Below are 12,489 nucleotides of genomic sequence, written 5' to 3'. Positions count from 1 at the left end.
ATGCGTATCTGTGTGTCCAGCATATTAGTTAAAAAACATATGTGTTCATGTCTCTGGGATCAGTGAGTGAATCCTTTAATCTCGTAAATCTCTTTACTCTATCAGTTTCACATCTTCAGGATACTCAAAAGCAAATTATTTAGGAAACATCAATGATCGTGTTATCATTGTGTACATCAACATTTTCCCTATGCTGTCTGCATACCCTTCTGTATGCAAATGTATTGACAAAGCACATTTCCTTGAGATTAGCATCCCCAACACGCAGGATGTTTGTCCTATAGACAACAGTATGTCATTAGTCTTCATCAGAGCCTTTGAGTGAATAATTAAATATTATTCAGAGGCTCTGTGATGCTCTTGAGGGGGATCTCTGCTCACTGTGTCTTTAAAGTCGTGCAGAGGGGAGCCTACAGAAAGGAGGGGGCTGCTGTGCGCCAGTTGGAGGTGTCCTCCTGTCGCTGCGGCTCGGGGTTGACATTTAGAAGAGCGCGTCCATGCTTCAGCGCGGAGATGCGATTTGAAGCCACTGATACTCACATTAAACTGGTTCCAGGCAGATACTCATCACACCGAGGATACATGGATGGACAGAGAAGTAGTGTAATCGGAATTAACTTGTCAGCCAGTGCGAGGAATTTCTGGATAAAATGGGGAATACGACACCCAAGCCTTTAATAGGTGAGACTTGTTCATATTAATGTGTCATACAGGAGGCTCGCGATGCACTTACACGAAGCTGTTCATGTGTTAGAGGTTGATATGTTGAGATACACATGGTTAGTTCTGATTTCTCTAGTTGCTGCTCGCTCTGCGTGGAGACGCGCTTCCCATCACGGGGGAGCTGAGCGTGATACCCAGGGAGCGACAACAAACAAGCGCTCCGAAAATTCACTTTTTACTCATCACTTGGAGAATAATAAGCAGTGATGTAGGATTATCATCAACACATTTTCAAGAAAGGTTATTTGAAACTAGCAAATATCCTATCACAATAAACATATTAGTGTACCTTTTGGAATGTATATTTACTATTTTTGAATTAACTAAATCCATCCCTGATTTCTACAGAAAATATATTTGGAAAACCATGCAGCCTGTGCATTAAATAGCACTTGTGGTGATGATTTGTGTACAATCCAATTGTTTTCCCTTGTTTCTGTTATCTGGCTTTAATCTCAGTCAGGATTTTTTCTTTTTTTCCCATACAACGTTCTTTCATAGATGAATAGATACACTACTAATGAATCCCAATGGGACATACAAGCACTGTGGCTAAGTCACATAGGATTCACAAAACAAAAAAATACGAGGACACATATAGAGTCCAATAATAACATCAATAACTAACTAGAATCCTAACTAGAATCTGAACAAACAATACATAATAGGACCATTCTCTGCACACAATATATCTGTAATACTCTGCTCTTATCTTAAGTATCAAAGCTGTTTTATATAAAGAATCTCAAATGAATTATTCCCCCAGTTTTTGTCAAAAAGCTGTCATCATTCTCTCAGTAGATCGCTTTGACATGATACCTACAGCACATTTGATCATCTGTTCTCCATATCACTTTGATTTAATGTCCGTCACACTCCCACACCCCCATGCACGCTGTGGCAGAATGATGTGGTTACTGCCACCAGAGACGTATAGGGCTTTGACTGAGAACAGTTGTTCACGGAGAAGCAGCAGTGTGGATCCTTGCTTGCACTTTGTGGTTTACATTAACACTGTATTCAAAGAATATCTGTGTTTACTGTATACGTGCAAAACATTTTTGAAAGTAGATTTATCTTACTCAGTATAAAGTCATTTTTCATGCCTATGTGATGAATAAGTCATTGGACCAACTGTGAAACAGTATCAATTCCATTGAGGTGAAATTCATGTTCACAACTTCTGGAGGCAAAATGTGACAAAACAGCCCCTCAGATCCACGGAGGCTCATGCCCTGCTCGTAGTGAATGACTGATGAACACATGCAGCCTAGAGATATGAGGGAATAAAGAGCCTGATCATCTTGTGGCCGAACATAACCCTGACGAATGCGCATAATCACTTTTACATTAAAAAAAACCTTGCCTGCAGTGTGTGTCTTGTGCAGTCTTATGATTGCATTTATTTGTGATTTTCTTTCATCAGGAGAAAGACGTCAATACACTATACTCACAATTTCACCTTATGTGGGAGCAGAAATAACCGAGCTTTGCATGCTGATCACATTTTGGATACTGAACACATCTCTTTCACTGTGATTTCAGTGTGTCTTATCACTTTACAGTTCTAAATTCAAAGACACATTTCCGTCTCTTTCGTATCCTTTGTTGTTATCGTGATTTTGATGCTCCATCATGCGTATATATATCACATAATATATGTAAGACTTGGTTTTGGCCAATATGAGGAATCCTAGTAGAACTGAGTAGTTATAGTACGCTGACATTGACCCAGCCCCAGCTCATGTCACCATTACACTTAAGTCATGGAGCAAAGGGACGGATTTTCCAAAAATGAATCATCAAGTGAGTTTTAACCTTGAGCAACATTTACAACCGGTTTTATTGAGGAACACATTTTGGGTGCATAATTGAAGCCTAATAAAAGTGTCAAATTAATTTCTATCCTCATGAAACATTTGCTTAGCCAAATTTGGTAGCCAATTATCTGGGTTTACTTGCCAGCTGTTTTCTTCTTCCCAGTCTTTTATGGCCCATTGCTGAATTTCCTAGTGCCTTACTGCCATTATGCTGTGAAACCATTGGCTGAGCTGTGTATTGCATCACATACTTTTTTACAGTGCAAACAAAACTTATTTAAAATAATACCCTTTAGTGCTCCTAGGGGTGAGAAACACTGTAAAGTATCTTTAAGTTTGATTCACATTGAACCAACCAAGACAATGTTTTTATCATCCATTTTCTTCTCAAGGTTTTTTAAATTGCCTTTCATTTAAAATGTAGAGTTTCCTTGCTCTTTGTTCTAAAATGAATGGCAATGACTGTATGAAATGATTGAAAGCGTCTGTCAAGTCCACAAAGGTACGCCACACTTTCTCAATTGTTTTCATCGTAACCACTAAGTATAAACCTGACTTTCTTTAGTTAACATGCTATAAAGATATATATGTCTTAACCATAAAGTGTAACTTTTGAGAGTTGATTCAATTTACGATAGAAAGCCTGCGTGCTAATGACATTACAAAGTCAGGGATCTTGACTTTTCTCATCTGGGACGTCGAATATACCAAACAAGTCATCACATTTTATTAAGGGATCTGGAAATAAAGTTAGAACACTGATTTGTGTTAAAAAGTAACCTGCTTTTCAAATGTTGCCTGTGACTTGAATATAATGTTCATAAACGACGAAAGGCAAAGACTGCTGGGCGATGCCTTTCATCGAATAATGTCAGGCGAGCATCTGCCTTCACTGTAGGTCCTTTAACTGCAGAATCCCAGGGCGTCCCCCCCCCCGCTAGCGAGCCAGTTGAGCTTATAAAGCCAATCCTCAACATATTTTTCTCCATACTCGTTATCCAAAGTATATTTTAATTCCTCAAAAGCCGAATTCCCCGGAGTTAAAAAGGAATGGGCACCCAACATCATTTGAGATGTTACAGATGTTCTTCCTGCTGCTTCATAGTTTAGAATATAATCAGTGATAATGTCTAATTTAGTAAATATACTGTGGAACATTTCACTGAGTTATTGTCTTTGCACCAGATCACAGTGAATTTTAAACAGAAATGTAATCACATTGCAGGCGAATACTAACGCAGCCTCCCTTCACATTTTGGATTTCAGCCAGTCTATACCATAAACACACTTCTACAGCGTTCAGTCTCTTTTAAGCCAATGTCTTGCTTTCTTGTTTGATTTCTGATCCATGTTAATATATTTTGTGATGCTCGTGAAAATGAGCATCACAAATTATTCTCAAAAGTAGGATACTGACTCATGGGAAGATCGAAGATTAAGCCTTTCATTTTGATATTTCTTCACAGACTGCGCACTATGTGAATCATTCCACTTCTGAAGATAACTAGAGGAATGAAAGGGGCTATTCAGGGTTTGTTTATGCTGTAGGCCAAGGGTGTGTGTAGCCCATAAATAAGAGGAACGCTTATCAAGTCTCTTGTCGAAATGCTTTGTTATATTTTCTCTACTTTGATGCTATTCATATTTACATACCTGTAAAATATGTTGATTTTACATAAACCAAATGTCCCAGTCATATTTGCACATGGACCTTGTCTATATTTACCCTGTTTCATTTCTGCAATATACATTTCCCGTACGGATGTGGTAAGAAGATTGATTTGGGACAGCTTTTTATATACTGTAAATGTGGATTACATGCTAAAAGAGACTGTTTAATGTACTTGTTGAGAAAAGCACAGAGGTTTATTAGTGTCAGTGTGGGAAAGGAAGTGTATGAGACTGTGGGCTCCTTTACATAACTGGCCTCTGCCCTCTAAACCGACTGCCATGGACTACTTGCAAGTGAGTTATTGTGTGCTGATATGTTTGCCTCTTTTTCCAACTGCTGGTGTCTCTAACATTCCTGTGTTGACCTTGTCTGAGTCACACAAAGGCAGACCTGCTGTTCACATCATCACTTGCTCTCTAACTTGGGTGATCAGGTGCAATCATTCGCTGTTCTCACCGTACCCCTGACTATTTTGCTACCCATAGATGCGACTCTGCAACCCCGCCCGGTGGCCAACAGGCAGTACTACACTCTGCCTAACAATAGGGCAGGTGTGGAGAGGAGAACGTCCGCTGCTCCGGTCAGCATCAGCGTGGAGTCCCCCCGCTTTCACCCCCACGCCAAGGGCAAGAACATCAGGCTGGATGGGCAGCTTCGCCGCGCCACACGCAAGAACAGCTTCTGTAATGGCATCACTTTCATCCACAGGCCGGTCCACCTCTATGAGAAGGTTTGTTTTCAACTCAATCATTGTGCTTTTAAAAGATAAAGATTTAAATAGAGTTGAATCTTAATTCATTCTCTTTATTCAGGTGCGTCTCCGCCTGAGTGGCGTGCACACCGGATGGAGTGGGGCTTTACGCTTTGGTTTCACCAGTTTGGACCCTAGTGAATTGGTCACTACAGACATCCCCAAGTACGCTTGCCCAGACCTGGTGACTAGGCCCGGATACTGGGCCAAAGCTTTGCCTGAGAGGCTGGCCCTGAAGGACAACGTGTTGTCATTCTGGGCCGATCGCCACGGGAGAGTTTTCTACAGCATCAACGATGGAGAGCCCATCCTCTTCCACTGTGGGCTCAGCATCGGCTGTCCCCTCTGGGCCATCATAGATATCTATGGCCTCACCCAGGAGGTCACACTGCTTGGTAAGCACTTCATTATGTTATTTACCTGCTCCAGAAATCGCTCCTGTAAAATCGTTTTTGCAGTGTAAGTGTAAGTCAGAGTAAGCTAGATGTATTTTTTGACCATGGCTTTGACAACCACAACACCTCATGAACTTATTTATACAGTGTCAACACATTCACAGCTAATTTAAACAGCTTCCCCAGAGTTCAGAAAGCAGCTGTGCCAAGAAGCTCTGCAGCAGCGAAGGCCAATATAGTAGCTAGTAAAGTGGCTCAATTATCCACTATCTGTGAGACAACAAATGTTTGTCAAGAGAACCAAAACCATATCTCTCTGAGATAAACAGGATGTGGACCAATCTCATCCACGCTGAACCGCCCACTCAGCTCTCTACTGTCTTATTATCAGTTTCCTGCGCATTGTCACTTTCTCTCTCTTCCTTCATTTCCATCACCCTCTCGCCTGTGGTTCCCTCTCGTACTCACTGGATATGTTTATCTTCAGTCTGACAAGAGCTATGGCCATGTTTGGTCAAGGCGGCAGATGAGCTTTGGAGGGGCCAGGGCTCTCAACTGCTCCAGCATCACTAGAAATAGTAATCGAGGAATGTATCGTAAGTCAAAGGGGGACAAGTTCTTTATATCAGCCCCCTGTTTATAGAGAAATTCAGCTATGTACTATTTGCAGTTTAGAGAGCTCATATTTAAGGAACCTGCTCATTTTCAGGTTCATACTTGTATATTTGGGTTACTATAGAGCATGTTTACATACTTAAATGTCTAAAAAGAACACTCCTGCGTACTCTCATTCACCCAGCTGTTGATGTAGATACTCAGATGGGGTTTTGTAAATTCAAATGAGCCTGCATGAGACCTACAGGAAGGGTGTCTGAGAGGTGGGGTGCATGCCATGTTTTCTGACTGAGGCCGTTCACAAAAAACTGACCTGCGTGGGTTGGTAGGCACTCCAGATATACCCAAAAGTATGTACGTGCAAAGGCAGTAAACAAAGTCATTTATTCATATTATGTCCCTTTTAGGATAGAAAAGGGAATGAACACAAGAGCTAAATACCTTTTTACTGGTGGCCATTAACATGCATTACCTTGGATTACTGCCTAAAAGACGTGTTTAATCTTGCATTTCTCATGCATTAATCATTGCCTTCTGTCAGTCTCAGTGGAAAACAAGATTAAACAGTATTATAAATACATTATATGTGTTAATAATACATTTTTAAAAACGTCCTGTTATAAATCTGTATAGTATCCCAACGATTACTCAATGAATCTATGAGACGAAAAATGAATTTGTAATTTCTATGTCAATCTTTCTGTAAATATTTTCTGCATGTTTTTGTCTTGTGTGACATTAAGCTTCCATTTTCCTCATTTGTCATATGTTTTATAGGCATACTTTATAGAGAATTCATAAATTGAGAAAACAATCAGCAGATTAATCTGTAAAATCACTAGAATTTGCAACACTTTAATATGCCCTATATAAACAAAAGCGCTCATAGAGCAAGAAACCAACATCAAGGAGGCTGCAGTAACTCATGCAGATTGTATCTTAGGAACAAGCTTTTCCTCAGGCATCATAAAAAAGTCCTCCCGAAAAAAGGAGGCGAACAAAAATGACCTGTGCTTAAATTGGTCGTATCTTACATTTGTCACGAAACTTGTATGTTGATATTCTCCATCACAGAAAGCGCGTTTGCTGAGAGTGTGGCGTCCAGCTGCCTGAGTGCGGCCCGTCTGAGTGCCTATCTGCCCCAGAGTAGCCACGACTCGGCAAATTACAACAACAACCAACTGGAGAACAACCAGGCTGCTGCTGCCAAGATGGCCACCCTCCAGCTCAATAACTACAACCAGCTCATCCCCTGCTGCTCCTCCACCATTTCCTCCTCCACACCATCTTCCTCGGCCTCCACTGGGTTCGGCCCCCCGAGGTTGGCCCGGGGCCTTCCCTCCCCGCTGGACAATGACTTGCACTTTCACCCAGTCCGTGGCCCCGATGTGATTCTCTCCGCAGACCGCTCGGCAGCCTGCATCCACTTTCTGGACAGCAGTCGGACTCTGGTGTTCAGTGACCGGCCGCTGCATATGGGGGAGACTTTGTACGTGGAAGTGGGCCACCTGGGCCTGCCCTACTTTGGGGCGCTGTTGTTTGGCGTAACATCATGTGACCCCGCAAGTCTGCACGCAGGGGACCTACCAGCGGACCCTGAGGTTCTCCTGGACCGTAAAGAGTATTGGGTGGTGCACCGGGGCTTCCCCATGCCTTGCTCTGGAGACGTGCTCAGCTTCAGTCTGCTGCCCAGTGGAGAGGTGCATCATGGGGTAAATGGAGTGGCACGTGGCAGGCTGCTCTGTGTGGACTCCTCTCAGGTCCTGTGGGCCTTTTTCACCTTGCATGGGGCCGTCAACAGACTCAGGATACTAGGTAAGCTACTTACAGAAACACAGAGATGTGAACCAAAACCTCAAATATTCCTGTAGTTTTACAATTTTGGTGGAATTGTCAAAAGCAATTGTCGGGATGCCATCTTTAAAAGCATAAAACAAATGTTATAAAAAACTTGGCCTTTTGCATCAGTCTTCAGTCTGTTCTGTAGTGTGTTTTCCAGTAAGGTGCTGGTTTTGTTCCCTATGGACTGAGCCAGCCTAGTTGTTTCACCTTGTTTCCTGTCTTTGTGCTAAACTAAGCTTAATACTCCTGTTTGTAACTTCACATTTAATAAAAAGAAACTGCAGCGATAACACACTCGCAATCCGACTCTCTGCAAGAAAGCATGTGAACACATTTCAAAATATGTCTAGATGTTACAATCCCTGAAAAGGACATGCTCTTCAATAATCATCAGTCTATTTTTGAGACGAGGCAGCCCTTGCAATGTATTTTTCCCAGACTAAAGGAATGCAGTTTAGCAGTTTATGTCTGCATGTGTCTGTTCAGTTTAGAGCGGTGACCTATCTGATCTAGTCCCACTACTCCCACATAAACTCCCCTCGGCACAGACCCAACAATAGTATCGTCAAACAGAAAGCAAAAGAAAATCTCTCTTTGAGACTTCAAGTAATACAAATATATCTAATATGGCTGCTTAGGGATGGTTTGTGTAGAGTCACATTCAAACTGTTCAAGGTCACTGAATTGTAATGCCATCCATAGTTTTAAATACGCTTTGTCTGAATGGCACCTTTAAAGGTCTTACATGAGTCTAATTATCTGGGTCATGCGTATTTATCTTTGTGGCACAGGAACTCTGCAGTCCAGTCCTCCCTCCACATCCACCAGCAGTTCTCAGAGCAGCAGTCCAGACGACAGTGACTCAGACCTGGCGTTCAGCGTCAACAGATCCTCCTCCGCCTCTGAATCCTCTCTGGGTAGGTCACCACATGTTGACAGCATACCTGATGCTAAAATATATGAAAGTCGCTGCATGAAGGCTCTTATTCATCATGAGTTATGAGAAAGACGTTTTATTGAATTCTATGTAACATTTGTAACAGATAAACCTCAATGTTTTGGTGCATACAAAGCTGCAACATTATGTCAAGTAACTGATAAGACAATCACTTATTTACATGCAAAGCTATTCATTCATGAAGGAAATAATTCCAGTGAAATTCAATCCCACTAGTTCAATCAGTGTGTTCATAGGTTGAAATAGAATAGAATAAAATATGTGTATTCTTGTTGCATTTGTTGTGAGTTCAACAAAACATGTATTGTCATGGTGTCACCATTGGTTCTAGGAAAATTAGATGAGCATTTTTAATTATGTCCTGATGTTACATAGATTAACTTGGAAATAGATAACAGATAAATCAACTATGGAAATATCTCTTGGTTGCAACCCTATTACATACTCCTTTTATGTGTTAGCAAAGATTAGATTGTAACATTTGTATTTGTCATAGATTGTAAAACACTCCAAAACACACACACAATCCAAAGCAGAGTATAAAAGCAACAATATTAAAGATCATAACCTGGCATACTCTTCTTAATGTGTACATGCATCCTCGTCTACTCCTCCTCCGGTCTCACACATGTTTTCTTTCTTCTTATCTAGTGACTGCTCCCAGCTCTCCTCTCAGCCCTCCGGTCTCTCCCACTCTCAGCGCCTTTGAACTGCCCCCTGCTGGGAAGAGCGGAGAGTGCACCGTTTGCTTCGACCAGGATGTGGACACGGTCATCTACACCTGCGGACACATGTGTCTGTGCAGCGACTGTGGGCTGAAGCTGAAGAGACAGATCAATGCGTGCTGTCCGATATGCAGGAGGCCCATCAAAGACGTAATCAAAACATATCGACCATGATGTTCCAGATGTGTAAACAGGGGCTGTGACTGATGGATGCCACCTGTGTTCTCAGGCTTTGTTGGACATGAATCTTGACCGCAATCGGAGAAAAGCCAGGACATAACCGTGCCTATATTTCCATTTTATATGGGTGAATCGTTTTTGGAGATAGACTTTCATCTTCATACTCAAAACTGTAATGGAGTTCATCTTAATACAAAGACTGCTTCATGAGCTCCTATGTTTTGACTCAGAAACAAGAGATGTGCTTTTGTTTTGTATTTTCAATGTGATGTCTCTTGCGTTATTTGCTGAGCAGAAAAGCCTGCTGTGAATATTTTGTCCTTACCCTCGTCATACTTTCAGAATAGCGTGCTTCAGCAGAATATGTGGACTTCTAGTGCCTTAGATGTTTGTCACATTTTGTGTCCGAGTATATACGCTAACAATCGTAGCCATAGTTTTAATGTTCAGTGATGTGGTAAAAGAAGGTTATGCAATAAGCAGTGTAAAAGTAAGTGGACGGATGGAACCGGATGGTAAGTGTGTTCAGTGCTTTCGGAAAGGTATGTTTGGTATACAAAATGAAGAATCTGGTTTTGCACTTTGAGAGTCAATAAAGTGGACTTGGTGTGATTCCAATTATTAATAGTTTCAATAAGACGACTTATTTTTTCATGTCAATCACTATTATGTGGTTCTTATAGATACACTGCTGATCAAACAGGTCAACAGTGTGTGAGTTGAAGGTTTTTTTGTGTGAGATCTTTATAGCTCTGGGTATAGGGGCACCTTTTAGTACAGTGAGTTTTTTGATAAGAGAAAGCATTAATGATACTACTTGAGTTGTTTTTTTTAATACATTTTGAATCAGATATTTTTCTTGATTGCATTCTGATAGAATATCTGAAACAATAATCCTTGCTAAAACAAGTTTGATGACAAACTCTGATGGAATTTTACTGACCTTGGTTGTTTCCACGGTCAAGATAAAAGAGTCATGGAAGTCATGGCATAATTCCATATTAGAAGATAAAACCTTTAGCACAGATAGTAAATTGACCTTGAGGTGAGAACGTTTTTAATAGATATTCTCTATTTGATTTGTATTTGTCAACAGTTATAGACTTTTCTTATCGGCATAAACAATATACACACTGAGTTAGGCTTGAAAGCTTTTTCATATAGCAACCATTTTGACTTTTCATCGCAGGAAATGCACAGGCAAAACATATTTAGGAAATGAAAAGGAAGTGCATATTGGACTTAACATTTATCAGATGACTAGATGGGGTGCTAAAGTTTAGTGGCTGTGTAAGTAGTAATTTTTAATAAGGTGTTAGCCATAAGCTACCCACGTCAGGGGGAGGTTTCTTCTTAAAATGTTGTAATTAACAGTTGATTTACATAAAAAAACCACAGAGCCGCATGTGTTTGCTCTTGTGTTAACTGTTAAGGGCACTAAGGTTAACTGTAGGTTAATTTACTGCTAGTTCTACTAACATAAATAATAATAAAGAAGGGTAAATTGTGAAAGACAGCCAACACTATTTCTGAGGCGTTGTAACACTATGCTAAAGTGCTGAGAGGTTTAAATGTTTGCGGTTAACCAATACTGTCTGAGTCAGTAACGCTGAACCTCAGAAGTTTCTCTGTGTATTTTAAAGGGGGGAGTGGACCATTTTGACCTATTAACACTATTGTGCTGGCTGTTACGGTTGAGTGAAGCGGGCAGGACCCAAATGCAGAATAAACTGAAAAAATACCTTTATTTCAAGGTCTAGAGGCACAAACAGAACACTAACACGAGAACACAGTCAAAGACAAACAATGAACCAACAAAGACAGACAGAAAAACCAGAACTTAAATACACACAAGACTAATCACACAAACAAGACACAGGTGAGGAGGGAGGAGAAAACACAGGGGCACCAGGTGAACACAATCGGGTAATTAGGTAGGAGGGAAAACAGACAGGAACAGGCAAGACAGGAGGTGAAGACTTTTCAAACTAAAACATGAAACCAAAGACAGAACAAGACAAGACAAAACACAACACAGACAGATCGTGACACTGGCAGTGAAGCTAACTTGGCTCTTTGTCATTATTACCTCCCGCATTACACTCAGCTGGCATGAATAGGCAGGAAAAATAATCATTGGGTGTTTCATTTCATACAGTCAAGTCAAGTGGAGGTAAGGCAATTTTCCCTTGTATCCACTCATAATATTAAACTTGAATCCACAAGCTATCAACTTACAAAGAAGTTGAGAATGCCAAGTGCAATACATTTGATTCGTTATTAATATCAATTAAGCTTGATTAATGTGATCTCAACACTTTTTAATGACACACAGGCTTCTCAGTGTAAACCTTAAATACAAATGTAATCCATCAGCACTTTGCATTGGTACTTTTTCATGATTGCACATTGTGTTCACTGACACCATGGGATGAGAACATGTTAGCCTGCGGTGACAGCAACATTAAAATCTGCAGTGTGACCATATTTTTTCAGGAACAGAACTACAAACATGGCCCCACTGTTTTGACAGTTGTAAAGCCTCTGTTGTAAACATGAGAGTGTTTATGTCTACGTTTCTAAAAGACCTGTCACTTTCTGTTGAGTGATGCAAAAATCTATCCCCAGGGCTCCAAAGTTTTTACACAAGTTGAGTTCAGTTACTTACCACAGCCACAGTGATTGTGTGAACTGAAAAACGCCACAGTTCATTTAAGACTCATTCCCACTGACTGACAGGTTTGTACATTTTCCCCACGCTAAAGTGATTAGACAGCGTGTTGTGTCAGGAGTGAATTCAAATTTCAT

At 40.8% G+C, this 12,489-nt stretch overlaps 1 protein-coding gene across 1 annotated transcript; it reads left to right on the top strand.

The window, feature by feature from the left end:
- The first annotated feature begins 386 nt into the window (after window positions 1-386).
- On the top strand, window positions 387-11,193 carry neurl1b (neuralized E3 ubiquitin protein ligase 1B). Its single transcript, XM_034232682.1, has 6 exons — window positions 387-681; window positions 4,701-4,945; window positions 5,028-5,361; window positions 7,051-7,791; window positions 8,610-8,735; window positions 9,428-11,193. Exons 1-6 carry the CDS (start codon window positions 651-653, stop codon window positions 9,673-9,675), a joined length of 1,725 nt encoding a protein of 574 aa, XP_034088573.1. The 5' UTR covers window positions 387-650; the 3' UTR covers window positions 9,676-11,193.
- Window positions 11,194-12,489: the final 1,296 nt, after the last annotated feature.

Source organism: Gymnodraco acuticeps, unplaced genomic scaffold (genome assembly GCF_902827175.1).
Source record: "Gymnodraco acuticeps unplaced genomic scaffold, fGymAcu1.1, whole genome shotgun sequence".
NCBI classification, from domain to species: Eukaryota; Metazoa; Chordata; class Actinopteri; order Perciformes; family Bathydraconidae; genus Gymnodraco; species Gymnodraco acuticeps.
This window is presented reverse-complemented; position numbering and strand designations above follow the sequence as displayed.

What these genes read in the sequence shown, in the direction of transcription:
- neurl1b (XM_034232682.1), top strand. Translation starts at nt 651, where the DNA reads ATGGGGAATACGACACCCAAGCCTTTAATAG. An exon ending in CGGTCCACCTCTATGAGAAG is followed by an intron (nt 4,946 to 5,027) that starts GTTTGTTTTCAA and finishes CTCTTTATTCAG; the next exon opens with GTGCGTCTCCGCCTGAGTGG. An exon ending in CGCCTCTGAATCCTCTCTGG is followed by an intron (nt 8,736 to 9,427) that starts GTAGGTCACCAC and finishes CTTCTTATCTAG; the next exon opens with TGACTGCTCCCAGCTCTCCT.